Source organism: Linepithema humile, chromosome 1 (genome assembly GCF_040581485.1).
Source record: "Linepithema humile isolate Giens D197 chromosome 1, Lhum_UNIL_v1.0, whole genome shotgun sequence".
Classification (NCBI taxonomy): Eukaryota; Metazoa; Arthropoda; class Insecta; order Hymenoptera; family Formicidae; genus Linepithema; species Linepithema humile.
In genome coordinates, this window is record NC_090128.1 from 6,338,471 (window position 1) to 6,364,665 (window position 26,195).

Here is a 26,195-nt window from a genome sequence, read left to right on the forward strand (position 1 = left end):
CTTAATGAATCGTTTATGCACGTCGAGCTGCAAACAAAAAATACAAATAATAATCGTCATATTTTTGATAACCGTCCTATTGATAAAGAGTTTTATTTAATATTTATAAAATAAATTACAGTTGCGATAAACTACTAAAACACGCGCACATCGGAGATAACGCTTTGACGCAAATCGAAATTCGCACTAAACAACTTTATTAGTCTATCAATGATAATTCGGTGCGCACAAAAATAAATGCTATTTACAGATGTACCGTATACAAATCCAGACGATTCGGAGCATAATCGACGGGAGACCTTTCTTCTAGAATAATATGCAAATAACAGGATTCCATCACATTTATTTAACAAACGCAGCTTCCAACACCTAGACACGTGTAGGGCGCCTGCTCGATTTTCGAGCTCGCCGCGCTGTCCAGTATTGATGATTGCTCGGACGCTGTTGTGGCCGGCAATTGCGATCTCTGCACGTTCTCGTAGGGTATCGAGGTCTCCCGATCTCTATTGGTACTCTCCGTTTCCTGGGCATACGAGTCCCTCGGCGGTGGCTCCTGCGCTTTCGAATCGAGAGCGGGCTCGTGCGACGACAGTCGACTGTAGTTCAGGAAGGTCTCTGCGTAACTCGGGGATGGATGGTGGTGATGATGATGATTGCCAGCATACTGATGAGAGTAATGTGGATGATATCTACTCGGTGGTGTTTTGAAGCCTTCGTTTCCGCCGAGATACTGATGCAGGTGATGGAAGCTGGATGGCCCGTACACTGTAAATTGAGAGATAACAATTTTCAACTCCGTTGACAATATTGGCAATATCTCCAAATTTGTCGGAAATTTTGATGCACAATGTAATTAACGTGGGTAGAGTCTAACCTGCGGCGGTGTTCGAGTACATAGCGAAAACCGCGTCGCTATATCCCGCGGCGGGATGCTTCATCAAATCTGGAACTTCATTCCCGCCCGCTCCTTTCCCGGGCACCGCGTGACTTCGTACCATACTACTTGGAACTTCTCCGCTAATCCCGGAGGACGCGCCGGTACCGTACGCCATATTGAAGAGCGCTTCCGGATCGCAGACGAACTTATACACGTATCGCTCACCGGCAACCTTTTGCATTATGCCTTTCTCGTAGTAGTATCTCAGCGAACGACTTAATTTATCGTAATTCATAGCCGGTCTGTTTTTCTGGACGCCCCATCGCCGAGCCACCTGTCGACAGAAAATTCACAGTGCCTAAATATACTCGCGACACGTTATTCAATATCAGAAATTCAATTAGCATTTTTTTCCAAGACTCTTTCCTTCGGAATTTAGGTAAACTTTCCTCCGATAGGAATCTTCCTTGAATTTTCATTTCAAAAGTTAAAAAATAGTAAAAGTTTTTTAAGAGTATTTTCTACACGGACCTCTTCTGGCTCAATTAGCTTGAATTCCATCCCGCGACCCGTCCATGCGATGCAAGGTGCGTTCGCGGGATCGTCGAGCAAGGCTACAAGGAACTGCCACAGTTGCAGAGAACCGCGTCGTTGTTGCTGATAGCCGACAGCCACGTCACTCCAGGCGGACACGCCGGTTGTCGACGACGGCCTCTTGTTGATATGATCCGAATTCCAGGCTGGGATCGGCGAGCCCTTCTTCTGGTAACAATTCTGCCGATCCCAGGACGAATTTCTGGGATCTAGCTGCGTGCCGAGTTCCGTCCAGGTCGGCGTGACGCTTCGTTTCGCATAAGTCTCGGCATTCCAATTTTCCTGTCGCGGCAGGAAGGTCTCGGACGGGAAGGTCGATTGCCATTGAGAAGTTGAGGAGGAAGCGCTAGCCGGACGACTGGACGATGGTGACGATCCCCTAGGATGATCCCTCGTCACATTTCCGTACTGTTGATGTTGCTGATAAATTAAGCTGCTTGCTGCAAGGAAAAGTTTAACCGAATTCTAGCATAGCGTCGACAATTTAATTTGAAACTGCGCGCGTGTCGATCTGTTTACGACGTTCGATTATGTACTCGTTTTTATCTCGCGATATCTACCGTTCGACGTTCAGCGGAGCTGTGCTCTCACGAATTGTAAATCTAACAGTAACAATATGCAATCTCCGTGAAAATCAAATCTGTATTTTAGGGTGTACAAAGATACTTTGCAAGCTCCGCGTTTCTTCAATCGTGCGACGCGATAATAAGAAGGCGTTGCGACACGTTGCGGAGAGCCGCGGGGAAAAGCGTCGGATTATCCGCGGGCGTTTTTCCACGGGAGGCGGCGGGAGGAGAAATCCTCGGGAGGACAAAAAGCGCGTTCCGTATTACCGATTGCACTCACGCGCCGGGCTGGTTGAAGCGCTCTCGTCACACAAATATCGGCAGGAAATTGGTGGATATTCAAAGCCCACCGGGGGCTGGAGTCCGCCCGCGGATAGCACGATGCGTACCCCCCCTGAAATATCGAAAGCCGAGCTGAGAGAGCTCGCGCGATATGTATATTAATCGCGCTCTTCTCTCTCTTCCTCCATCCCACTCCCTTTTCTTTTTCTCTTTTTCACGGAGGCCGCCTCTGCCACCGCCACTCCCCGTCGATGTCGCGGTACCGAAAGAGCCATTCTCGTAGCCGTAATCCGGTTACGCTCCAAGTCGCGCACGGGGAATATTGAAAAATTGAGAAGCCGCGCGCGCGGTCGCAATATGCGTCGAAGAGTACCGATAAACGTTGCTGTAGCGACGTCGTGATGCACCCGACGCCGAGGGCAAGCGCTATCGGAAGCGCCGAAACTCGAGGAAGCGACGCGACTTTTTCCGGCGCGACTTTTTAGTACCGCGAAAACTGTTTCCACACTATTTTCCGAAGATAGACACAAGCGCGGAATAGAATCGTTAAAGATGAAAACGATACGTTTCAAAATTGGCCAGCTTGAATGAAAACTGCGAGGAAGCATCGCGTCGCCAAAATTTGGAATAAAGTTTCGCACATTCGAATCATCCGCTTTCGCATGAATGAACTTCGGCGAGCTTGAACTTTTTTTTTATACAGTTTGAACTTTTGTCCAACGTTTCTAAGACGCAAAAGAGCTCGCCGTCGAGTCGAACGTCGTCTTGCTTCACGTGCGTTTCGACAAACGCACAGGTCAGACGGGGATCGTCGGAAGGGAGCCGAAAGCTCCGGACCAATCTGGCACTCTCTCGAAAAGCGAGAAGGACGCGGCGGGGATGGCGAAAGGGGTTGACCTCAGCTTGCGAGCGAGCGGGGCCAGAGGCTTTGCGGGTGGTTTTAGATTAAAATTAATCGCGAGCTGATGAAACCGGTGGCGATGTACCACCACCGAGGGAGGTCGGGAGAAGGGTTGAATTCAGTACTGGTCATAGGGGCGGTGGTACACGCCGGTCGGGCGGCGGGGTGGGCTCGGCTACGGAAAAGAGGATGGCTTCCACTCTCGTCCACTCTCAGACGAGGAGGAACGCGTTGTGCCGGCGCTCAGCTCTCTTCCTCCCTTTTCCGTGCCCGTGCTCTCTCGCCCGCTTTTTCTCCTCTCTTCTGCCTCGCTGATCCTCGAATTCCGGCATAGTGCTCCGTTAATAATGCAAGCTCTATTTTCCACCCACCTGACTGAGCGACCGAGACGAGCTCGCCTTGTCCTTTCCCGAGCGATCCCGGCAGATGCTCTTTTTGCGCGTTACATTTTGTCGCGCGCGCACCTTTTTCGCTCGTCGAAATATTCACGGCGATATCGCAAAGTCGGAGCCGAAACAGAAATTCGAAATTTCATCCGAAATTTTCCGCGCACGCATGCGGCAGATGCGGATTATAGTGACACTGTCGGCAGAATAGACCGATCGCGATCTGTAATCCTCGTAATCCTCTGCTCGTATTAATTAGTGCAACTGTGGAACCAATCGGTATCCATTAACCGGTTATTACTATTCCGTTCGACGTATTGCTTCCCAAATTGTTCGTTCCTCCTAAACGAGATGATCTCGACAATATTTTGTACTTTTTTCTAAACATTTTTCAACAGCCGCACTGCTAAATTTCTGCCTGTGCAATAGTTTTCGCTGCAATAAAATAGCACAAAGTTAACAACGTCGTTTCGATTATCAATTTCCGCGGCATATGCTCGCTGACGAATTAAGTATTCCCGAAATATTTCATCGCTTTAGCGCGTAAAGTATGAGCCGATTTTTTTCTGTAGGAAAAACAAATTGGATGATCGTAAGTAGATTGCGGGATATCGATACGGGCGATAGGGAATGTATCCTATTATTAACCTAAACTACGTGTAAATAATTAAAACGGCTTAATGGTAGGGAGAATTACGCGAAGAGAAGCATGAGCATAATCCCAGGTGACTTGGTAGTAGGCGGGTAGTATCGCGTATACAGCGTCGAGCCGTGGATATATAGCATAACCGAGTTCCTAAAGGATTCAGCTCGCTGCGCACGGTTGTGTGCGTGAATAAAGGAAGACTAATCGGTATGATTACAAAGCATGACCTTGCAACCCCTCACTGACTCTACCTTTTGTCGAAAGAACGAATAGCGGTGGCGCGTGTTTTCATCTTTCCCTCGCAGTCCTATTAGATAATGAGCGCCGATGGAAAAACTATCGTGATTATTCTCGTCGAAATATTATTCGACAATCTCGGACTGTCCGTAGCTGTACAGAAATATTTATGTAAAATTTCATATTAATGGCATTCTATGTCTAATTTCGATACCAAATATTTATCACAATTTGTATTAGTAATTACAGCAAATGTTACATTGCATTATTTAATTTTCATTAAAATTCCATTAAAATTAAAAGTTTGTTAATTCCCGAGTTTTATCAAGCGATAATGGATTTCTCGAAAATTGGGCTAATACGCAATTACTAAAGATATTGTTAATCTCGCGTGGAAAAGCTTCTCCGTACTGCGTGAATCATGAGAAAGCTTTCGACTTACATTTTCCCTTGAGATCTAGTCTTGCGTTCTTTCTTTCTTTCGGCAGCTTTCGTTGGAATCTACAAGACGCTCGCCATAGCTTTCGACTTGAAAGCATCGTTTAATTATTCAATTACGCATGCTCAGTCACGCGTCAGCCAGTCCCGCGCATTGGCGATCGCGGAAAATGTTACTTTTATCGCAGCGGTGGTGCTTTAGAAAATATTTGCGCAGTTATATTTAAAAAAAAAAATATAATCTAAATGTGTGATAAAAAAATATAGTCCAATAGTACAAAGAAGTTATTCGTTGACTCTCTGCCGACCTTTAAAATTACGTTATCATTACATATATTTCGATAATCGTGCCGAGAACCGGTATGAGTAATTATTAAGAACAGCAACGCGACCATTACCGTCGTAACTGCGAGACCCTCAAAGGGCTAATCGGAAGTCGACTCGATTAATGGACAGCGGTACCCTCGTATCACCGATTATTTATGGATTCTATAGGGTGGAATAGTGCCACGTGGATCCTTTTGTGCAGAGATTTGTCACGGCGCGGATTTTTCGTACAGAGATAGAAGTCATCGATTCGCGTTCTCTCCCGATTCAATGTTCATCCGCCAAATTTTATTGCACGCGGCTGAACCTAACATGTCTTGAATATTGTTCTCTTACCGTTCTGCGCGTCTTGTGACGTTGCGGATGATATGCTCGTTATCGGAAGCGGTTCCACGTAGCTTCGATCGGCCGGTTCCTCTTTCACGGCGACGTCCTTCGTATTTTTATTAGCTGGCGCATTTATCTTTCGATTCCTATGGATAATACGCAAAAAAAAAAATTCGTTTTACGCAGTTGTACATTTGTGTGACGATTCGCGTGCAAATCTCGCTATTCACGTACGATGCAAAATGATGGTTTGCGTGCAGATGTGATCACATTACATGCACTTAGATTACAAAAGGCTCGATTGCTCAAGCGAGTTTCCTCTTGGACTCACCCGAAGCAACGATCTGTGCTGAGTTCGAGGAAATCACCATTTTGACTGTGCGCGACGGAGGATTGATACTGGGGATGATAATTGCCATTGTCGCTACTTCTCGTGCAATTGCTCGACTCTTGCTTGACACTCGTACCTGGCACGTGCGGAGAAAAATCTACATTAATTGTCTCTCAAAAAAATCGCGATATATCTTTTTCCGCCAGAATGTTAACGCTTGCGACGACGGAAATGGCTTCCGCGACATTTCGCCGAGCCTCCCCCGTCGCATATCGTTATCGTTTATCGAGTGCGTGGCGCACGATCGTTTTCTTCGGACGATTCATAGCCGAAAGAACGGCGGGGCGCCAGGACATAAGGGCGCGTGTCGTACCGGAAGTGAAGACGCATCGCGCTGCAACGACACGTGAGAGGGAAGGTAAGGTCTAATGGGGTGCCGACGATTTCGCGAGGGTGAGGGCTGCACCCTTAATAAATCAAACAGGCTCCGGGGCCGTGGGAAGCATAAGTCACAAGCCTCCGGCGATAATTGTATTTGTAAACATTGGAAGTTTACTGATAGGAAGAAGCGCTACGATAGATTGAATTATCTCGCCATCGCATCGCCCGCGCGAGATCTCGTAATAATTATTTTCGATAGCCGTTCGGCGATACGTTTAATTTTCATCGCGTAAATTTTTGTCCGAGAAATTCGAGTAATCGTCGAAACATGCGTCTTTCCACCTTTGGGGTAGAAATTGTCATGGCTATTGTTTCTAATATATCATTTCGTTTTGAAAAAAAAAAAGATTGGAAAAAGGTGTTAGTTTTTCTAGCGAGTAAATTCTTCATCTTCTCTGAATAATATTCCATTGAATTTGAAGTCGAGAAATATTTAAAGACTCCACAATTTAATTTATCGGATAAAGATGTCGATGTTGCGTATTTTGACGTTTTATATAAAGACTGTACGCTGCGAGTACATACGAGCATATATCTTCCTAAATACGTCGCAAACTACATATATAATATTACGCGGAAGATACGCAGTCTGCGAATCGCATGCGCACTGTATATGTGTATGTATGTGGATGTGCATATAGACATTAGCTAGCCCCCGATTCCCTCTGGGTGTTTGCCCGCCCGGTTGAAATGTTCGACGATACGTTTGTTCAACGCTGTTCAACGCTGAATTACACGTATCGTACGTCGCAAATTTTGCGCACGGAATAATGTAAACTGCGGCCCGCGTAAAGCTTCATATCGAAGAGAAGTCAAATACGCGGCGTAATTCTTGCCCGTTTATTATAATGATGCAGTCGTCACGTGAAAAACAGCGCGCCGATATCAATAACCGACGTTAATAAGCGCGCAGCATTGAGAGAGAGAGAGAGAGAGAGAGAGAAAGATAAAAAAAAAGAACTGAAACGCCTCTGGCTTAATATAAAGTGCTTACTCGCGTAATCCGATATCGATGATCGCCAACGAGCGCCGAGGCGCCCGTGTTGATTCTTTCCGCTGCTCTACGCTTCGCTAAAAAGAATTCTGCCCCGCGGGCGACTTCTCGCCGGTTTTTAATAAAGGACCGATATTGCGTTCCGCCAGGCCGGCTGCGAGATCGCGATTTGCAATCGCGATTACGCGGTGGGAAAAATTCGTCCGCCTGATCTTGTGCTGTCGAGAATTTTTTTATGGTCTTCGCTATCGCAAATAAACGCAAAAAGACTATCCCCGAGCGGGGGAAAACCGCAACACTCGCGGAAAGCGTCGACGACTAATTAAACATGCACATGCGGTGTATAACATGTTATTCATTGATTAGTCGATTACACGTTAAACCGTCGAATCGGATAAATAATTATCGGAACGCTCCGTCGATTAATTTTTTCCTAATTACGTTCGGTAAACATTTTGTAAATGTACTTTTTTCCGAAAGACGATTTTTATCCGAACTATTCCACGCTTGCACGACAGACTGCGACCCAATTTTTAGCCCAACTCGGTTATCTTTATTTCAGAGCAGCTGCTGGGGTGTCGAGAAGATGCGACTCGCGTCTCGAAGAGAATTTAGACCTTCCGATAGCGCGCGGTAACAGATTTTCCAACCAATTTCGAGACCGAACCGACGCGCGAAACACTTCCGCGTACTATACACGATTTCGCGGTGATTTCAGCGGAGATTGACATCCTCCAATCCTGTTCTGCGGATTCCAGTCCCGGATTTATTTATCCAGACAATTATCAGACGTCGAATATCGACGAGACGCGATGATACACAATATTTTTCCACAAAATCGGTGCAATTAAATAATATAGGCAGTCGAGATATAAAATAAATGTAGTCACTCACTTGACATTTGATGAAACTCGGGCACGTATTGTTCGCTGTCTTCGGTTTCGGAGCTGCTGCCTGCATAAGAAAAGACACTCAACATAGTTATCTTAATTTTGCTGACCAAATTTAAACAAAAATTACGTTTATAATAGATTCACGGATCAAAATTTTGGTCAGATGTTTAACGAAAATATCTATTTTCCGTCCCGAAATAAAATCAACCCTCTTTAATCGTCCGTTACATTACGTCCACCGCGTATTACACTGCAGTTGGGCAAGGTAATTAAAATTAATGTTCCCAGCGAATACTGCCTGCACGTAATTATCTTCGCTGAAGGCTTAGGGATAATTTGATACTACATCTTTAAACTCTAAAAATCAATAGTGGAATTTCATAATAGTATCTTTAGTAATACTCCGAGTTTTCGAATAAATTTTATTGAATCCGTAATCGTTATTGCGTAAAACATAATAATTAATGACAAGAACAATATTCAATAGTTCCATCTATCATTATTATATAGCTATTTAAAGTCTGTTCTTAAATTTAGAAATATTTTTCTATTTTTTCTATTTTAATCGATTCTTAATAAAAATGATTATATTTGTTTTAAATATTTTTGAGACTAAAAAAAAAAAAAAAAAAAAAAAACGCCCGAACAGGGACTCGAACCCTGGACCCTCAGATTAAAAGTCTGATGCTCTACCGACTGAGCTATCCGGGCTAATGATTTCGGTAGAATTAAGCACACATTCGAAACGCGCTCGTGCAACATTGGAATTAATTAAATTATAATTGTAAATTGTCAATTATTATTAATTTGCATAAAAATAAAGCACTCACCATCTTGCAACCAAGTTTCTTGTCTGTAGCCTTGCGGCATATACAATTCGTTTCCTGCAATCAAAATTAATTTTTCGAAATAACGCGAATTAATATAGCCTGTGATGATAAGGAAAAGTAAATAGCGCGCAAGAGGAAATGCAAATACATTTATTTGTGTATACGTCGAACAGTATTTGCTGCAGTTTGACAGGACACGCAATGTATTTCCGATATGCGCTTGTTCAATATACATTCGATGTAAAAAGGATGTTTTTTTAGTACTTAATTTGTTTTGAATACGTGCTCCTAATGATTAAAAAAAACTGATCGATTTGAATTAAAATCAGCAGAGAAAGAAGAAAGGGAACGAGAAGCTGCGAATGAATCAGAAGCAAAAACAAACCCTTCAGCTCGAATAGACGCATAAGAATGCCGCCGTAGAAAACTGGGGTGCGTTTAATGGTCCTAGAAGATTCGCTATGGGTAGCCACTCGACAATAATCTCGTTTTGTTCCACAGCAGAATCTAGTGTGACGCGAATCGAATCTACTTACTCTACAGCTCATTGCTCGCGTATAACGATACTCCCTGTTAAGATACCTCGAGGGTTTGCGATGTCTTTGCATGTCGCATTGAAGCATATCTAAATCAATGAGCTTGTAACTAATTTATGTCCGTCTAATATGGATTACATTTTATCGCTGATATCAAAATTGATGAATGTGCGTTGCATATAAAACTCTCATAATTTGATTTAACGCTCGTTTATAAACACTTAAGTAAAAATAACGAAGTAAAGTGATAGAATAATAAACAGAATTAATTAAATTCTTGAATGTTGCATTCACCATCGGGATTAAGAAAAAGTGTCGCAATGTTGATTCCAGATACGCGACATAAAGACGAATGAGAGGAACGATATTTTCATCTGTCACGGCGTTGAGTTTCAATATTTCTGAATTGTCGCCGAAGAGTGGATCGAGACGGTGGAGGGGACGTAACGCGATTATGATAGAGAAATTGCGGCATTATAGGCAGTGATTGAGTTAGGTGGAGGTGGTCCATCCTGAGTGAGTGGTGGCTTCTCCACGGCATGCCAATGCTAGATATAAAGTGTCAATCACCGCAGCCAGACGCCGGTTGGGGTAGTTCGGCGACTGTCCCCGCGCGACGAGGGTACGATCGGGGGTTGCATTGCGAGGACACCCCAGGAGAGTCCTTGCGGTGATAACACGTCACTTATTGAATTTCGCGTCGGAGAATTGGCGCTGCATATCTGGGTCAAGGCTAAGATGCTCGCCCGGAAGAGGAAGCGCTGTTGCGAGAAAGAGCACGATAGTGTGAATTAATACGCGTTGTGTTTTCTTAACGTCAGCCATAATTCGCGACTTATCGCAGGATACCTACGACTCTCTGGGATATCCCCGGTCTTGTAAGTACAATTCAATCAAGCGCGCGATGGTGTTTAATATAAAACTAATCATCATCCGATTACTCGACTTCGCGGCAGGAGAATTGGAAGCATCGCGCGAAGATGAGTTTGAGAAATATTGGCCGAGCGATTGGAAAACGTTTCGAATAATTGCGTCGAGTACTCCCGATCGGATTGTCTCGCGCGATGTCTCACGGTGCAACCGCGTCTCGCCACGACCTTTGGAAAATAATGTCGTCGTTGATGCGACTATATAAAGATATCGACTCGACTGCCTGCAAGTGACAGGCTCTCTTCAGGGGGTATAGCTCACCCTCCCGTCTCTCCCCCTCTTCCTCGCCGGCGCTTCGTTTCGGGGTACACGTCCCCGCACGTGTTCCTAAACGTACCCTGCTCTCTATGTGTGCGCCCTCTCTGTCTCTGTCTCTCTCTCTCTCTCTCTCTCTCTCGCGATCTACACGGTGACTTCGTGTATCGAAGGCTCCGTCCCGATGGAAACGCGACGTCTCCGCGCCGCGACGGTATCAAAGAGCTTCAAAGTCGAACGACGAGGGAATCGAAGAATCGACCGGTCTCTGCCCCGCGTCACTCACCTTTTCCCTTGATTACATCCTCGCAAGCTCGTTAAGACGTAAAGTGGCTTAGAGACCGCGAATATTTTCTTTCGGAAGACGTTAAGCCGTTACGTGTGTAAGAATTTCGCTCTAGATTGGCGCGAATATCTTTTGTTGCAGCTGACTAGAAAGTATTAAGCCGCGATTTCGGGTTCGAAGCTCTTCATTAATACTCTACTCACCGGTGTGCAGCTTTTCATTGTTCGTCGTCTGAGACACTGCATAATTGCCGGGACAATATTCCCCTGCGACTGTCTGAAGCGGCTCGGGTAATCTGCCGAATCCGTTTCCAGACTGAAATAAGAGAAGCAAAAATTATGACTGATTATAAGATATAAAAATTTAATGATAGTCCTATCTTTGAGAAATACATCAGCAATAAACGATGCTCCCGACATACGTTTTTCGAAAATAAATCGCAATATCGGATGAGCGTGAAAGAGAATGTAGTTAATTTCAGAAAGTGATTGTGAGGCTCGAGGCTTCAATATAGAAGCGAAAGACACAGTGAGAAATAGAGAGAGAGAGAGAAAGGGAGAGAAGGGTAAGAGAGACGGCAAGGAAGACATCCGGTGAACGATTGGACGGTTTCCTCCTTGCGGGGCAATCTAGTGGTAAACTTAGTTACCGGTTTTGGGAATTTCGATAACGTGAATGTTGCCTTTGACTCTGGAAAATTTGACTACGGGAAGACAAACTATGTTTGCAATACATTTTCACGTCGTAAATATTTTTCGCGATTGTATAAAAAATCACGCTGTTAAAAAATAATTCTGTCAGACGGAAATTAAGATATTTAAATGACGAAATGACATACATATTGAACTATCGCCCATAAAACAAATTGTACAGCTCTCTATTGAATTTGCGATAAAAAAGATATATTGATATTAACGAGCATCCGGTGGAGTCACGCTGCTCAAAGTTCCATTATTTGTTCATAATTTCTCCTCGAGATTTTCCTTTGATCGCAATTAATCGTCGTCCGCAATTAGTTGCCGCGATGGCACGGCGCCCGTAATCCGCGCGAGCCGTGCGCTTGGACATAAATTTTAATTACATTCACTAATACCGCCTTAAATGTTTAATACGCCTGCCAATCCGCTATGTATACATATTTATTGACGCAAAAACTATTAACGGAACGTAAAGAATATCTCGAGCGTGCACGGAACAAGCGTCAATTTAACGAAAATCACATGTTAAAAAAACATTCGATCAATCGCGAGTCAGAAAATTCAATATCTTATAAATATATTCCATCATTTTAATTAATACATATTTCATTTCAAATTACTGGAAACCACTGTGCCGCGAATTTTTGCAATAGTTGCTTGAAACATTCTTCCCTCGCCGATCTCCCATCGACATTTTTTTTTCATCGAACCGGATTTAACAGTGGATTAACCCAAGGTAATGACGCGTAAGCGGGAAGTGTGTAAACATAGGAGCGCGTACCGTTTAACGTTTCGGCTCTGACGTGACCTTTCCCAGCGGATGTCATTTTAGACGATGCAAACGGAGCATTCGGAATGCGACTTTACACATACACGCGCGTTTGTGCCTCTCGTGAAAACGAGATACCCACGACGAGTCGAGGGAACGCCCCGTCGTTCGCAACGGGGTTGCAGGGGTCGCACAACGGCACCCCAATCCGCATTCCCCACCCTTGTAGTAATTGTGCACTTCGAAGTTCGGTTTATAATAAAGTCATCGAGCAGACGACACGTCGCGAAGCTGTTTCCCTTCCTTGATTTGCGATCGCCCGACGGCCCGGGAAGCAAGATTTCGGATGTGATGCGCTAAAACAACATGTCATAGACGAAACTTGTAAATTTAGAAAAGCTAGAAACAAATTAAAAATTTTATAATTAAAATAGGAAGTCTGTGTGCACAATATTTTTAACAATCCACACGTTCACTTCCGAATAAGCGGATAAAAAGCGGCAGATTTTCTTCTGCCAATTATGTGTCGATAACGATAGCAACGGACAATTTTTATTACAGACGAAGAGTCCTATTACTTCGCCAAGAAAGTTTTCCTGCCGTCTTCTTACTCTTAGCGGCGGCGAGGTGCGAAGACAATGACAGCGGTGAACACTAGAAGGCGAACAATGCCCGGCAAGAGGGACAATATGAGAGATCTCGAGATTAAAGCATCACAGTGGCGAAGTTTATCAGCTAATTGCTTCCCTCAAGATGTCGCAGAAATCGCGTTAGAAGGATCAGAATTTTGGTGTTGCTTTTGTGTCGCAAACGGCACTCAAATTGTAGTAATAATTTCCAATCACCGCTTCTGACAAACATATTACATATTTATTGCATAAAATGAACAGTATCGAACTCAAAAAGACAATCACAATGCAAATAATGATTGGTTAATTTAACTTGAATTTCATCGAAAAGTCGATCGGATGAGTGACGGATGAAACTATATACAACTACAGTTTAGTGTGAGCTCGCGCACGCCCCGTCCCCGAAGAAACCACGCTTAATCATGGGAAATTCGAGTGGCGACATATGCTACTCCGTGGCAGTCAATTAAACGGCGCCGTCGGCAGATAGGGAACGTGTGTGGGAATCGGCTGATTTTTAGCGTCAACAAACATAAATCAAGTGCTTCGCGAGTGTCTCTCTCTCCGCCGCATCATCCCTACCCGCGTGTGTCCATTGACTATCCACGGATTCCGCGTGCCGTGTCGTCACGGTGGTGGCGCGTACACACGCGGGGGATAACGGCGACAATTACGTGTTTAGAGGACACAAAAGGGGTGGCACCCGTGGGACGAGCCGAGTGGAGCGTGGAGACGCGTGCCGCGGCAATTCGCCACCCGACCGAGTGATCATCCCTCGAGTGGCCGCATTGTACGCACGATGACCCGGGCCTAGTGCCACTCGATGAAGATTCCATTCAGCCGACGACTGAGTCCGAGGAAGTCGGACATCCGGATCAAACCGAATGACGCGTGATGATCTTACGGTGTTTAATGGATCTTAAATACTTTCGCGAGACAGATGATGCATTACATTGCGGAGTCTCTCACGGAGTTTTTTACAAGAGTCTTTTTACAAGTTGGAGTTAATAAAAAAGCAGGATAAAAAATACAGTCAAATCTACAATCGAGTGTATTTAAATTATTTTTCTCTTGCTTGTTCTGTCTATTCAATAAAATAATTTTTCTTAAACTTTGATATTTTATCTATAGCGAATAGATCGCGATAAAATATCAACGTGAAAATAAAATTTTTGCATAAACGATCTAGATTTCCAATTCTTGGTTGGATCTAGATCAAACTCTTCATTCTGTCACTCATAATAAAGACATTAAATGCAATCAAGTGTTACAGACTTGATTTTTTTAAATGTTAATTTTTAAATTAAAAAATGGTATTTTTATCGATTAATAAAAACTGCAATAAATTCAGCAATGGCATACTATTAATAATATTTCTTTCGATCTAATGAGAGAGAGAGAGAGAGAATTTTATCTTTAAAAAAACAGATAATTTTTTAACTACTTACTAAGCTCGCCAATTCCGTCGTCGCGGCAGGCACCTCCTGATCGGCAAGATTCATCATAATTTCGCAGTTTATCGTTATTCGTCCGCGATGGGTCTCTTATTGAATCAAAAATTTGTCACTAAAAACGAACGGATTCATCGATTCAATTTGGAAAAACGCGCAATCGAATTCGCGCAACTCGCGGATATCGTCGATCGCCGGCTGATGTTACGGCGCGAAGATCGAAGATAGCACTGAATCGGGTGATTTGATCTCGATGCGAACAGAGGGGTGAGCCACCCTCGCGACCAGAATCGGGGGTTGTGTCTCCGCCACGGTATACGCCCCCAACGTGACGTAGAATTCAGTCCTGCGCGTATTTCGCCTCCTTGCCAACCACTGCAACGAAGTGCTGGGCGGAGCCTAGTATTCATTGGCGACATACGTTCGCGATACGAGGGATGATGCTGCACCGCGAACTTCTACGCGGAAAAGAGAGCCGTAAGCTCTTTTCGGCAGCATGCTCCGCAAATTCGATTCGATCGCCGTCGAGATATTCGCTAGAAGTATGTCTAATAAAACTCTAAGTCTAAGTCACCCCGAGTAAATGTACGAATACTACTCTGACTATTCACGAATTGTGATACGATCATTGAAAAAATGTTATTCTTTCCTAAAAGTCGTATATTACAATTGTTCAAGAACTTTATAATTGTGAGAACAATTTATTACTCCAATAAATAATTTTGCACCTGGCCAAATAATCAGAAAAAAACCTCGATTATAACAAAATTTATGAATTATATTCATAAATTAATTTTTCTTTTAATAATGAGAGTTTCAACACTGTATCTAAAAAAAAATACGTAAATAATTTCTTTTTCAACGATTCACGAAATAATTTATATAAATTTGCTCCTATACTTACTAAATTGATAATTTCAAAATTAAATACAAATTGATTTATTTCTTCAATGCATGACCCAACTTTAATTCAATATCGTTAGTTTTCACGTGAAAATAATTGCTGTTGTGAAATTTTATTTCTGTTCGAGAAATTTAATTTTTATGTTTATACTCGAAACGTTGATTGGTAAGAACTGATATTTCTTACATATCAATAGATGCTATCGCTTTATACAACCGCAGATAAATCCCGAATGAATACTACACTAGGTGTTCTAGATGTCACTACCAGGAAGAGATATAAAAGCGCTTGCGTGAAAATCTTGCCGAATGTGCAGCTCATTTTCCACAGGTTCTGTTATCTTTGCAGTCAAGACCAAATTCCGAATAAAAATGTATTCATGTTATAGAATAAATTGAGCGTTTAGTGACGTGATACGTGATAGTATAATTGATATATCGGTCATGTTATAAATATCAAAGACTGCTGACAGCATTGCGACGAATATCGAAAAGAAAATTTTATGAAGTTCGGAGTAAATTCATCATTTCGAGAATATATTACATCACTGTAAGTAAATATATTTTATCAATCTATTTGTAAACAATTTATATCTTTCGGTGTGGTTTTTGGGCCGGTGATAATGTCAATATACTAATTGGGTACTTTGCCAAGTATATTTCCAAATTGTTAACCATCAAAATTCTTGCAAGCAGCGTTTCACTGAAGTCAAATTTGAAAAAAAAATTTTAATTAATATTTTTAATACTTATGATATTAGAATGATATCATAAGTACTAGATCATACTAATATTATGATAAGCATATAAAATCTTGAAGCAATGGATTGTTCCAATATTGCAAATATATACTATTAAATTTCGTATATATAGTTAATCGACATTGAATATTAAATATTACTATTTAATAGCCTCACTATTTTATATTCTATTTTATTTTGTGTAAAATTTTTATAATTGTGCTTTTAAATCAAATTACTTCGAAATGTCACTTTGACATTTCGATTAATTATGCGTTAAAAAACATTCCACAACAATTCTAGAAAATCGTCCTTACTTTATAATGCTAAAATAAAATTTTTTATGTGTTTAATGTGTTATTTAAAATTCCTGAAAGTATAATTTTAAAAGACTTTCTCTTTTTAAGGTTAAGATAACCTAAATTATAGGTTACTTTTCAATAATCGAAAACACCTGCAATTCTTTGCTTTAACGTTCTCTAAATCATAAATAATTATATATTCTTATAGATTTCTCCGAATTTTGGGCATTAATGCTCATAATATACAGATGAGATATGCGGCATCAAGTTGGAGGAAATCCTTGGCAAATCTCTCTGCTTGACCTATCTATTGCTACGAGCTACAACATCTGTGCTCATCCACGAAATGTCTGCGGTAGAGGCAACACCATTCATTCGCACCATCGAATGGGATATGATGGACAAGACCAAATTCTTTCCACTCAGCATGCTGTCTTCATTCTCGGTCAGGTGTTGCCTGTATCCTCTGACAGTGATCAAGACTCGTCTTCAGGTGCAAAGACAAAATCACATGTATAATGGTATGTATAAATTACTTTTGACTTTTGCAAACATATTATTCTGTAAATATAATAAGATTTTTTTCATATAGGTATGATAGATGCGTGTAGAAAAATTTACAAAGTTGAAGGTGTCTCGGGCCTTTACAGAGGCTTTTGGATAAGCTCTATTCAGATCGTTTCCGGAGTATTTTACGTATCGACATACGAAGGTGTACGCCATTTATTGACTGATACATCCCTTGGACGTGTTGACTCAAAAGTGAAAGCATTGATCGCTGGCGGTGCCGCCAGTTTGGTTGGGCAAACAATTGTCGTGCCCTTCGATGTACTCAGTCAACATCTAATGGTGCTCGGTATAAATAGCACTAAGCATGGTAGAGTGTATATGGATAAGGTGAGTTTCTATACATTTCTTGGTGCAATTATAATCCACTATATTCAAAATATCAAATTCTTTCCAGATGGGAATGAACCCATTAGGTTTGACCCTCGAACCCGGAAAAACCCGCGCACAAATTTCTGCCGAAATAATAAGGCTAATTTATCAGAGAGATGGTTATCGCGGTTTTTATCGTGGATACGTGGCATCTCTGTGCGCGTATGTACCTAATAGCGCCCTTTGGTGGGGACTGTATACAGTTTATCAAGGTAATTGTACTTCGTATCTTACAGCTAGAGTCACGAGCTGATAACATTTCTCATGCCTGTCTTTCCACAGACGAACTCATAAAACTACTACCGGAATGGTTCTCTCACTTGTGCATACAAGCGATGGCGGGCACGTTGGGCGGTTTCACGACTACAATCATCACGAATCCCTTGGATATTGTGAGAGCGAGGTTGCAAGTACAACGGTTAGACAATATGTTCAGTGCGTTTAGGATATTGTGGATTGAGGAAGGTTTGCACATGTTTACCAAAGGACTCTCCGCGAGGCTCGTACAATCCGCTTGCTTTAGTTTCTCGATTATCCTAGGTTACGAAACTATCAAGAGAGTGAGTATAACTGAAGAGTATAAAAGCTACATTCGGTGGTGAGCTTTAGAGTTACTATTATAATTAATTCAACATAGTCTGTCTAATGCGATCGCGCCGTTCAATATTCAATTAGTTTTTTACGCACCAAAGAAGAGACAGCTATTGTCTAATTTACACGTTATTTCATAGAAACGAAAATATTCCGTAAAAAATATCATATTTCAATAATTTTTTGAAACAAATGCCATCGGTTGCATCGTATTTATAATTATTTCTCAGTGTATAAACAAATAAAAGTAGTAGCAATTGTACAGATATCTATTTTGTCGAAATCACGATTTATGTAATGCAATCTCATAAAAAAAAAAAGAATTTGACATACTGTACATAGACGACGACGGTTCCGAATCCAACAGATTCGACAAGACTATACGGAAGAGTATTTAAGTAAATGTAATAAAGCGCATTTTGTATTACAAAATTTGTATGCTAGCGTTATATGTCACATGGAGTACAAAGTTTGTAACATGTGTTAGATATGTTACTGTGATACAAGTATGCCCCGTTCGTAATTTAAAGATGGCCTGCATATTAGATGTACATATTATATATATATATATATACCTATATATATCTTCGTTCATGGTGTTGAGATGTTACTGAACATGATCCTAGTCACAAATATGAATATGTAGCGCGCATGTGTACATATATCGGCCGTCTTGAAAATACGAGTTTAGTGTTAATATCTGAATTAAGTGGGTTATTGGTTCATTGAAATGATAGTAGAAAATGTACCATAAAGATTTAAGAGAAATGTAACTATTTAATATTCCCACTTATATTATATATATATATATATATATATATATATATATATATACAGAAAAATTCAAGTCCCCGATGGTTCCCCGTAAGGATACTGATAAATTTTACTAGCTACACAAATTGTGCATAATTTCAGTCTTACGGTAAACCACTTTGCTCCGAAGTATTATTTGCATATAAATACCTCTAATAATTACCGCGTACAATTAAAGTTTGCTCCTTGCAAAGCAATCAATGCAAGGATGAGCAAATTAGCGCATCGCTTTGAAATTAATTCACCCGATATGCAAATCGAATAGAGAATTCAGTTGAACGAACCCGTGAAGTAGACAAAGACCGGCGGTGCGTTCGAGTTCTTACGTGAACGATGCATCAATTGGTATGCATCGTGGAGTAGATCGATCTGACATCTCCCCGATGACTAGGCGCCAGATTGGCGCTGCGATTTTCTATGCCAACGTCGTTGAAAGTCTACCTAAGGATGCATGAATTATTCTAAAGCCAAGATAGCGCCCGTTGGCGATTAATCCAATCCAAGCGAAACGGCCTTCGCTTCACAAGCGATGCACAAATTATAATTGCATAATTGCAGACCGCGTGGTGTTCGCGGCGGATCAAACGTTCGTGCGAACAACAAATGTCAGCGTCCAAATCAATCAAACCTATCACACTGTCACGTAACTGTTGAATTGATCAAGAATTATTAAACTATTAATAAAAATTATCATTTGCATGTGTAACATTTTGATGAGCATTTAATTGTTATCATTTATATCTAATTTTAATTATTTTTAATTTAAAGAATATTATTTGCATTTTTAATCTTTTTAATAAAAAAACAATGGCGTTAAGATTAAGCCTATATTGCCAATCAAAAACATTTTTTCTTGCAAAGTTCTTTCTTACTTTATTCGCACTTTTAAATTGTTTCTCTTGCGCCAAAATTCTTAATTATTTTGTATAACCGTAGTGCGTGAGCTCAGGTTCGTGGGTTTGTTTAAGTCCAAATGTCACGTCTGCCTAGCTAGCCCCCCCCCCCCACTTTGTGCAAATTCAATAAAAAAATTATATAATTATGCACTAATTAAGCGCTCACCAAATCTATAAAGAAAAAAATTTGCGCTCTTTTAGTATAGCAAAAAAAATTTTTTTTATGGGTGGGCTGAGTGGACAGTCAGTGAGTCCCCCCACTCATTAATAACAATTAATGTCGAAAAACAAATATGCAGAATTTATGCGCTGATTATGCGCTATTATATTCAGATGATTTTCATTTTTGCACTGCAATCCTTAAGAGGTTTTTCTCATGAAGCAAAAGGGGAAATTCTCATATAACTCTTAAGGATTGCAACGTAAAAATCAAAATCATCTGTATATAATAACGCATAATTAGCGCATAAATTCTGTATATTTGTTTTTCGATATTATTTGTTATTAATGAGTAACGGAGGGGAAAGGGGGGGGGAGAGGGTTATCGGCTGTCCTTTCAGCCCCCTCCATAAAAAAATTTGTTTCTGCTAAACTGAAAGAGCGCAAAATTTTTTCTTTATAGATTTGACGAACGCATAATTAGTGCATAATTATATAATTTTTTAATTGAATTCGCACGAAGTCGGGGCTAGGCAGATGTCCAAATGTCTGTAGTTTAGTTATCCTTGCGCAATAATGCACTTTATATGTTACACAAAATTATATTGCCATCTATTGTTACGATAACATATACGATTTCTCGGTTCTTATCTATACTTCTTATCTATAGGCTTATCATTCAAGCTTTTCATAATTAAATTCTCTTGTATCGATAAATTTTACTGCACTTATTACTACATCAACGTTAGATGCCCTCGTACGATTTATATAAATATGTATATATTCAACACAATTAATACGACAAAGTATCTTTTTACAATAGCTAAAAACGTATCGATATATTATTATTATCTATTGCTCAATTTATAACTCAAGGTTGCGTTTTATCTTGCATATGCGTTTTATGTACAGCAACGTGCTGATTTGTGACATAAATTTTACAATTAGTTGATTTCATATTTTTTCTTTCTTCTTTTTTGCCTTCTATTCTTTCACTACTTTACAGTTGCCTAGCTATGTGATTGCATGGAATTAAGAAAGCGAATGAAAAACACAAGAGATACCATATAATCAATTTTCTTCGAAAACTAAAAGAAAAATATGACAGTTCGGTTATATTATTTATTTGTGCAAAAATTCAATCCCGTTTTCTATAAACACGGGTTGCATGAAATTTCTAACTGAAATATGACTGCGTATTAACCGCAAGCAGTAGCCCTAGTCGAGCAAACGTCAAGCAGAAACGAGCATTCGTTCCCTATTTCCAGCGAGATCAAACATTTGCGCATGGCGAAAAGGGAAAGAGAATATTATTCGGAGAACGACGTGCCAAACGAACGTCTCCTCGTTCTTTGAGGATTCGCTGGTAGTCGCCGAACAGTCTAAAAAGAGTCGCCATGTAGATTTTTTATCCCGTAGGGAGATCAAGGCGAATCTTCTTTTTACCCTCGAGATTTTGAAACGATATGCATTACCGGGTTGGAAGGAAATTGCTGACACACTTTATGCTATCGCAAAACCTGGGGCGCCAAAAATTCAGCAATTTCTTTGAAGAAAATATACGCAGCGCTGTGGTACGGCGCGTTATACCTCCCACTTTGCGCTGTAACTTTTCAAAAAGTCGTCTTATTCTGCACGGCTAATTCTCGCAGCTCTCTGTTAAAAGGAGCAACAAGAAATTTAAGGAATTTCGAAGTAAAACAAGGAGACAAGTCCCGTTGTTCGACCAAGTCATTAACCGAATTTTCAGAGGTTCGCGTTCGGGAAAGAGGAAAATACGGAGCGCAAGCGGTCCCTCATTAGCGACGTTTGTCAGTCATCTTGCTCGGAGCCCTCTTTTCCCTCAGTAACTCTCCTTGCTTCATTTTCTAAGGACTATTCTCGCTTCCCTCATTATGCTCCGCTCGCCACGGGCAAAACGAGCATGATAATATGTGGAAGAGAATAGCTCTCGCACGACGGGGAACGACGACCTTACGCGCCAAAATGTCACTTCGCACCTAGTGCGCTCGTGTTTTACAGTGTACGTGTGTTTAGAGTGTTTGTACACGTCGTTTTACAAATAAAAATTTTTACGTTCTAAAAATTGCCGGAATTCTACGTGTAAACACTCTCGTATTTCGCACGAGTGTATCCTGTACGCAAATATTGATCAAATTTGTTATAAAATATATAATAAACTCTTACTAAATATAAATGTTTAAAACTATCATTGTAACAATTGGGCATATTGCTGGATGAGAGCAACGCAAAATGACGAGTATACGGAGATGACGAAACCCTTCGCAGTCTCTTTTTCCTGGAATTAAGACTCTTCTAAATTCAAACACGAAGGGCAGACAACAAGGTCCTCCACCGTCTAGCAGCCGGGTTGCGCGACATTAATGTTCTTCCTTTTTCCGAGTAACGAAGGGGTTTCACTCGAAGAAAAAGTATGCTCGTTATAAAGAACTGCGACGCGTTTGAACGACGTGTCTAGAAAAAAAAGCGTTTTCCCGGCTACGAATATGAATCCCGTTCAAATTTGATTTAGATCTATTTCGAGAGACATCTTTCACTTAAAGCAACTGCATCTTCGATCATTAGGCTAATAATACAAAGTAATCTTTTCCTCTCATGTAAAAATACCCAATTGAGTTGGAATCAAAAATATCTCGAGTATTTTCAAAAAGTTTAGAAGTAATAGTTTTTATTGGCAAGAGTCAATAAATTGTCAAGTTTGTCACATGCTGCTTAATGAAGCACACGTTACATAATCAGCTTTTCCTATTAGATATGTAAGCGTTATTTTTAACGCCTGCGTGAAATGTCGTGGAAGCACACGCTCGGACGCATGCACGCACGCACGCACGCACGCACGCACGCACGCCTGAGGAACAACCGGCGGGTACGTTCTAAATCCGCGTACCGTGTAAATCATCGCGCTCACGTGCCACGACCGGCTGCGCTTAAGTGCACGAGAGCTCCTCGGTCTGAACTTTTAATCGTTTTTCACGGTTTTTCTCGCCGGGCGTATCCGTGGCGATGCAATTCTCTTCGTGGTAATATCGCAGCACGCATTCGCGTGGATAGAGTCGGTAAAAAAACTGACGGTCATTATGCATTATTATTGTCATTATCGTAACTGTGATTGTGTGTCGACGCCAACAACCATTAATCATTACTCAACTATTAATCAAACGCGCAATTAAGTACTAAAGCATCGAACGTTAAATGTCAAAAACTTTCACAGCGAATTCTTTCGAGAAAAAATTGCTTGCAAAGCGATTGAAGATTATTCGAAGGTCTCGGCTGTTGGAATAGTCTGCAATTTTGCAATTAAAATTGCTTCTTATAATCCGGAGCTTGCAACACGGATTCTCGTTTCACGATTCTGACTTGTGACGAACGACTCTCGCGTTCTCCGAGATCTCGAGTGTGTAACGCATTTCCCGCGATGCGATGCGGTGCGATGCGAAGCGAAGCAAAGCGAAGGGAGGGATTATCTCCCCGGGAAGAGATACGTACAATGAGATACGATGATCTTCGCCAAGAACGACCGGGTTGCTTGCGAGAACGAAGATGCAAAGAACGGGATATGTAACCGTGGCGCGTGGCCGCGAGCACGCAAGTGCGTGAAGACGATGATTTACGTGGACGCGAATTTAGACCGGTAGTGCAACCCCTTTGGTTATTGCTGGAAGAAACGGTGGATTAGCTGCGCATTTTGTACGCCAGACTACAGCGCGCACTATACTTACGCGCCAATATTCTCATCTCGAAACATGCGTGGAAAATATGACGCGAATTACAGATACCAGAGTTGAAGTAAACAGCGTGTTAAAATTACTTTGATACGTTGTAAGAGAGTCGGATACGCCGAGCCGAGAATAAAATTTCCTTATAATTCAGTTAAAATCGCGTTCAATCTAAATTGATTCACGCTACAAACCAGTTTTTGTAAAATAAAACAACTTTACATTTCACATCTTTACTTGCCCTTATCTCGCGTTTAAACTTGCCGAGTATATTCGCAAAAATAATAGATTTCGTAATTTAGATCAAAACTAAATATAAGATTGTGACGAATCTTTTGCATAAAGCATAAAAGCTTAGAAGAATTGAAATTTGCATTTTTTAAATATAATTCTTAAAAGTTTAAATTAAAAAACTTCAATTTTTTAAGTTTTGTTTTTATAAGTTAATAATTCAACTGAGAAGTAGTTATATACGTTCGTAAAAAAAAACGCTTATTTTTAAGCGCTTTAAGCTGAACTACCCCTTTAAATAGCGCACAAAGCAGCAACACTGTTCGTATCGTTCCTCTTGGGGTGTCACTTGTTTCTTGTTTCACGGCCGATCTTTCCTCCGCCTTCACGCTCAAAGGATGAAAACGACGAGAAGAAGAGAACGGTCGAGGTATAATGGAATGGAATTCGAGAGGAGCGAGAACGGATCTCTGTCGCTCGGAGGAGAAATATGACCGGTAAGACGCGGCGGTGCGCTCTTTGACGTAAAATCGCCGCTAAATCTAGAATCGCGTCTAGAAAACGCGACAATGGTCTCTCGCTCGACAATACGATACTCTAAAACGCGAGTCGATCTGGACGATATAACGACAGCGATCATACAAGCGATATCTCCATCATCAAGAAAAAAGCGAAAAAAAAAAACGAATGTTCTGTCTTCTATCGACGAAGACAAAACTCATCAGCTTCTCTTTAACAGATTTACATTTATAATAAAGGACATGGTAGTCTGAAAAGAAGCCAAGAGGATACATAATTACGCGAACAATTTTCATGTTGCGACAAACCGGCGACGCTTATGGACGGAACCTTTTATTACGGCCATTAACTTTAATGCTACGAAGCGATGTGCTTCGCTCCTGCAAGGGTATCCTTCTCCGCGAGCGGTATCACGATTTCCACAGCCGCGTCGTTAAGCAAAAGCTGCATCGTATAATACAACGACGAATCCTCTCGATCAAAAAGATAATGAAATTAATTTTTCTTAACGCAACATGTCTCGTTAAAAGAGACTTGTGTAGCGACACAAGGATCTCCCTGTTGTTAAAAGAATTTTCATCCTTCTCGTCGCAGTTTAGATAGACAGATAGAAAAACCCTTCTGATCATTCCGGACAAGATGCTGTCGAATAAACAAAAAAAATAACGCGAGTTTCTAAGAAAACTTAAAGTTATGTTTTACAAATATTCAGTATACACACTTTTATCCTGCAATCAGAATTTCATCTTTAATTAGAGATTTATTTAACTGGGAACTCACCGATCGATGCGCAGCAGCGAAGTTGTAGTTCTGCTAAGTCGTAAATCTGTAAAATACAAAACAACATTCAAATTACAGCAGCGTTTAAAATAATATTTAAAAAATATAATAAAATAATTATCGAGACAAATTTTATCGTTTGAAATAATAATAAATATGTTAAAAATCTAATAATCATAAATATTAAAAAATGCAAATATTATATTGAATGCAAGTAATAACAAATAAATAATTAATTGCAAATAAGGAATACAAAATAAATAATTAATTACCTCAATGTTGCTGCGCCGGCGCCTGATGCTTCTCCTAAGCCTGGTCCTCCTCTAACAATTAGTCCTCACAGTTCTTCACAGGCACTCACTCGCGACCGCACGCATTGCACGCGTGCATTTTCGAATTCGAAAATCGCGCGACACTGTAAACGGCACTCGCGATGTCACCAGTAAACTTAAGCAAAAAATCTAAAAACGACGTTATGCGTAAACGTTATGCGTTTAATTGATCGACTCGCGGCAATGGGTACGTTAGCTTCTCCTTCAGGATCAACCATCCGGATACTGAGCCCTCCCACCACGACAAGGTGTACCCATGGGAGGGTAAAATTATATTTTATTCCAATCCGAAAAAATATAATTTTAGTAATGCCAGTAAAATAACCTAAAACAATTTTCAATATTTAAAGTATTTTACTAACTCGTGTTATAATGTATAAAATATGTGTAAATATACATGTAAAAAGTAATCAAGATTAAACAACCGCGGAATAAAAATCGAAATTGTTGAATGTGGAAGCTAATAACAAAAAGTTAATAACGAAAGCCATCAATCGGTAATTATTTAGAAAGAATATGTTATATTATATATTATATCGCGATTGTGATTTGAAAAGATAATTATGATAGAGATAGTAGGGGTAGTATTGGAAGAAAACGCATCGATACGGAACGATTTGATCCTCAGA

At 40.9% G+C, this 26,195-nt stretch overlaps 2 protein-coding genes and 1 non-coding gene across 6 annotated transcripts; 1 reads left to right on the forward strand and 2 right to left on the reverse strand.

Moving 5' to 3' along the window:
* Positions 1-77: 77 nt before the first annotated feature.
* On the reverse strand, positions 78-25,835 carry Ets96B. Of its 4 annotated transcripts, XM_067361184.1 has the most exons (10): positions 25,507-25,835; positions 25,235-25,280; positions 11,281-11,392; positions 9,071-9,124; positions 8,242-8,301; positions 5,913-6,048; positions 5,591-5,727; positions 1,409-1,911; positions 875-1,211; positions 78-765 (listed from the first exon to the last, which is right to left on the reverse strand). In XM_067361184.1, exons 4-10 carry the CDS (start codon positions 9,108-9,110, stop codon positions 347-349), a joined length of 1,632 nt encoding a protein of 543 aa, XP_067217285.1. In that variant the 5' UTR covers positions 9,111-9,124; positions 11,281-11,392; positions 25,235-25,280; positions 25,507-25,835; the 3' UTR covers positions 78-346. The 4 variants fall into 4 exon arrangements, with proteins under 4 accessions (XP_067217285.1, XP_067217286.1, XP_067217287.1 ...); XM_067361185.1 differs by lacking the exon at positions 11,281-11,392; XM_067361186.1 differs by lacking the exons at positions 5,591-5,727; positions 5,913-6,048.
* Positions 8,879-8,951, reverse strand: TRNAK-UUU (transfer RNA lysine (anticodon UUU)). The gene has a single exon. It is a non-coding gene; the product is annotated as a tRNA-Lys (tRNA).
* On the forward strand, positions 15,812-20,924 carry LOC105679840 (solute carrier family 25 member 44). Its single transcript, XM_012380123.2, has 5 exons — positions 15,812-16,077; positions 16,778-17,090; positions 17,162-17,466; positions 17,534-17,720; positions 17,791-20,924. The coding sequence occupies exons 2-5, from the start codon at positions 16,916-16,918 to the stop codon at positions 18,108-18,110; spliced, it is 987 nt and encodes a 328-aa protein (XP_012235546.1). The 5' UTR covers positions 15,812-16,077; positions 16,778-16,915; the 3' UTR covers positions 18,111-20,924.
* Positions 25,836-26,195: the final 360 nt, after the last annotated feature.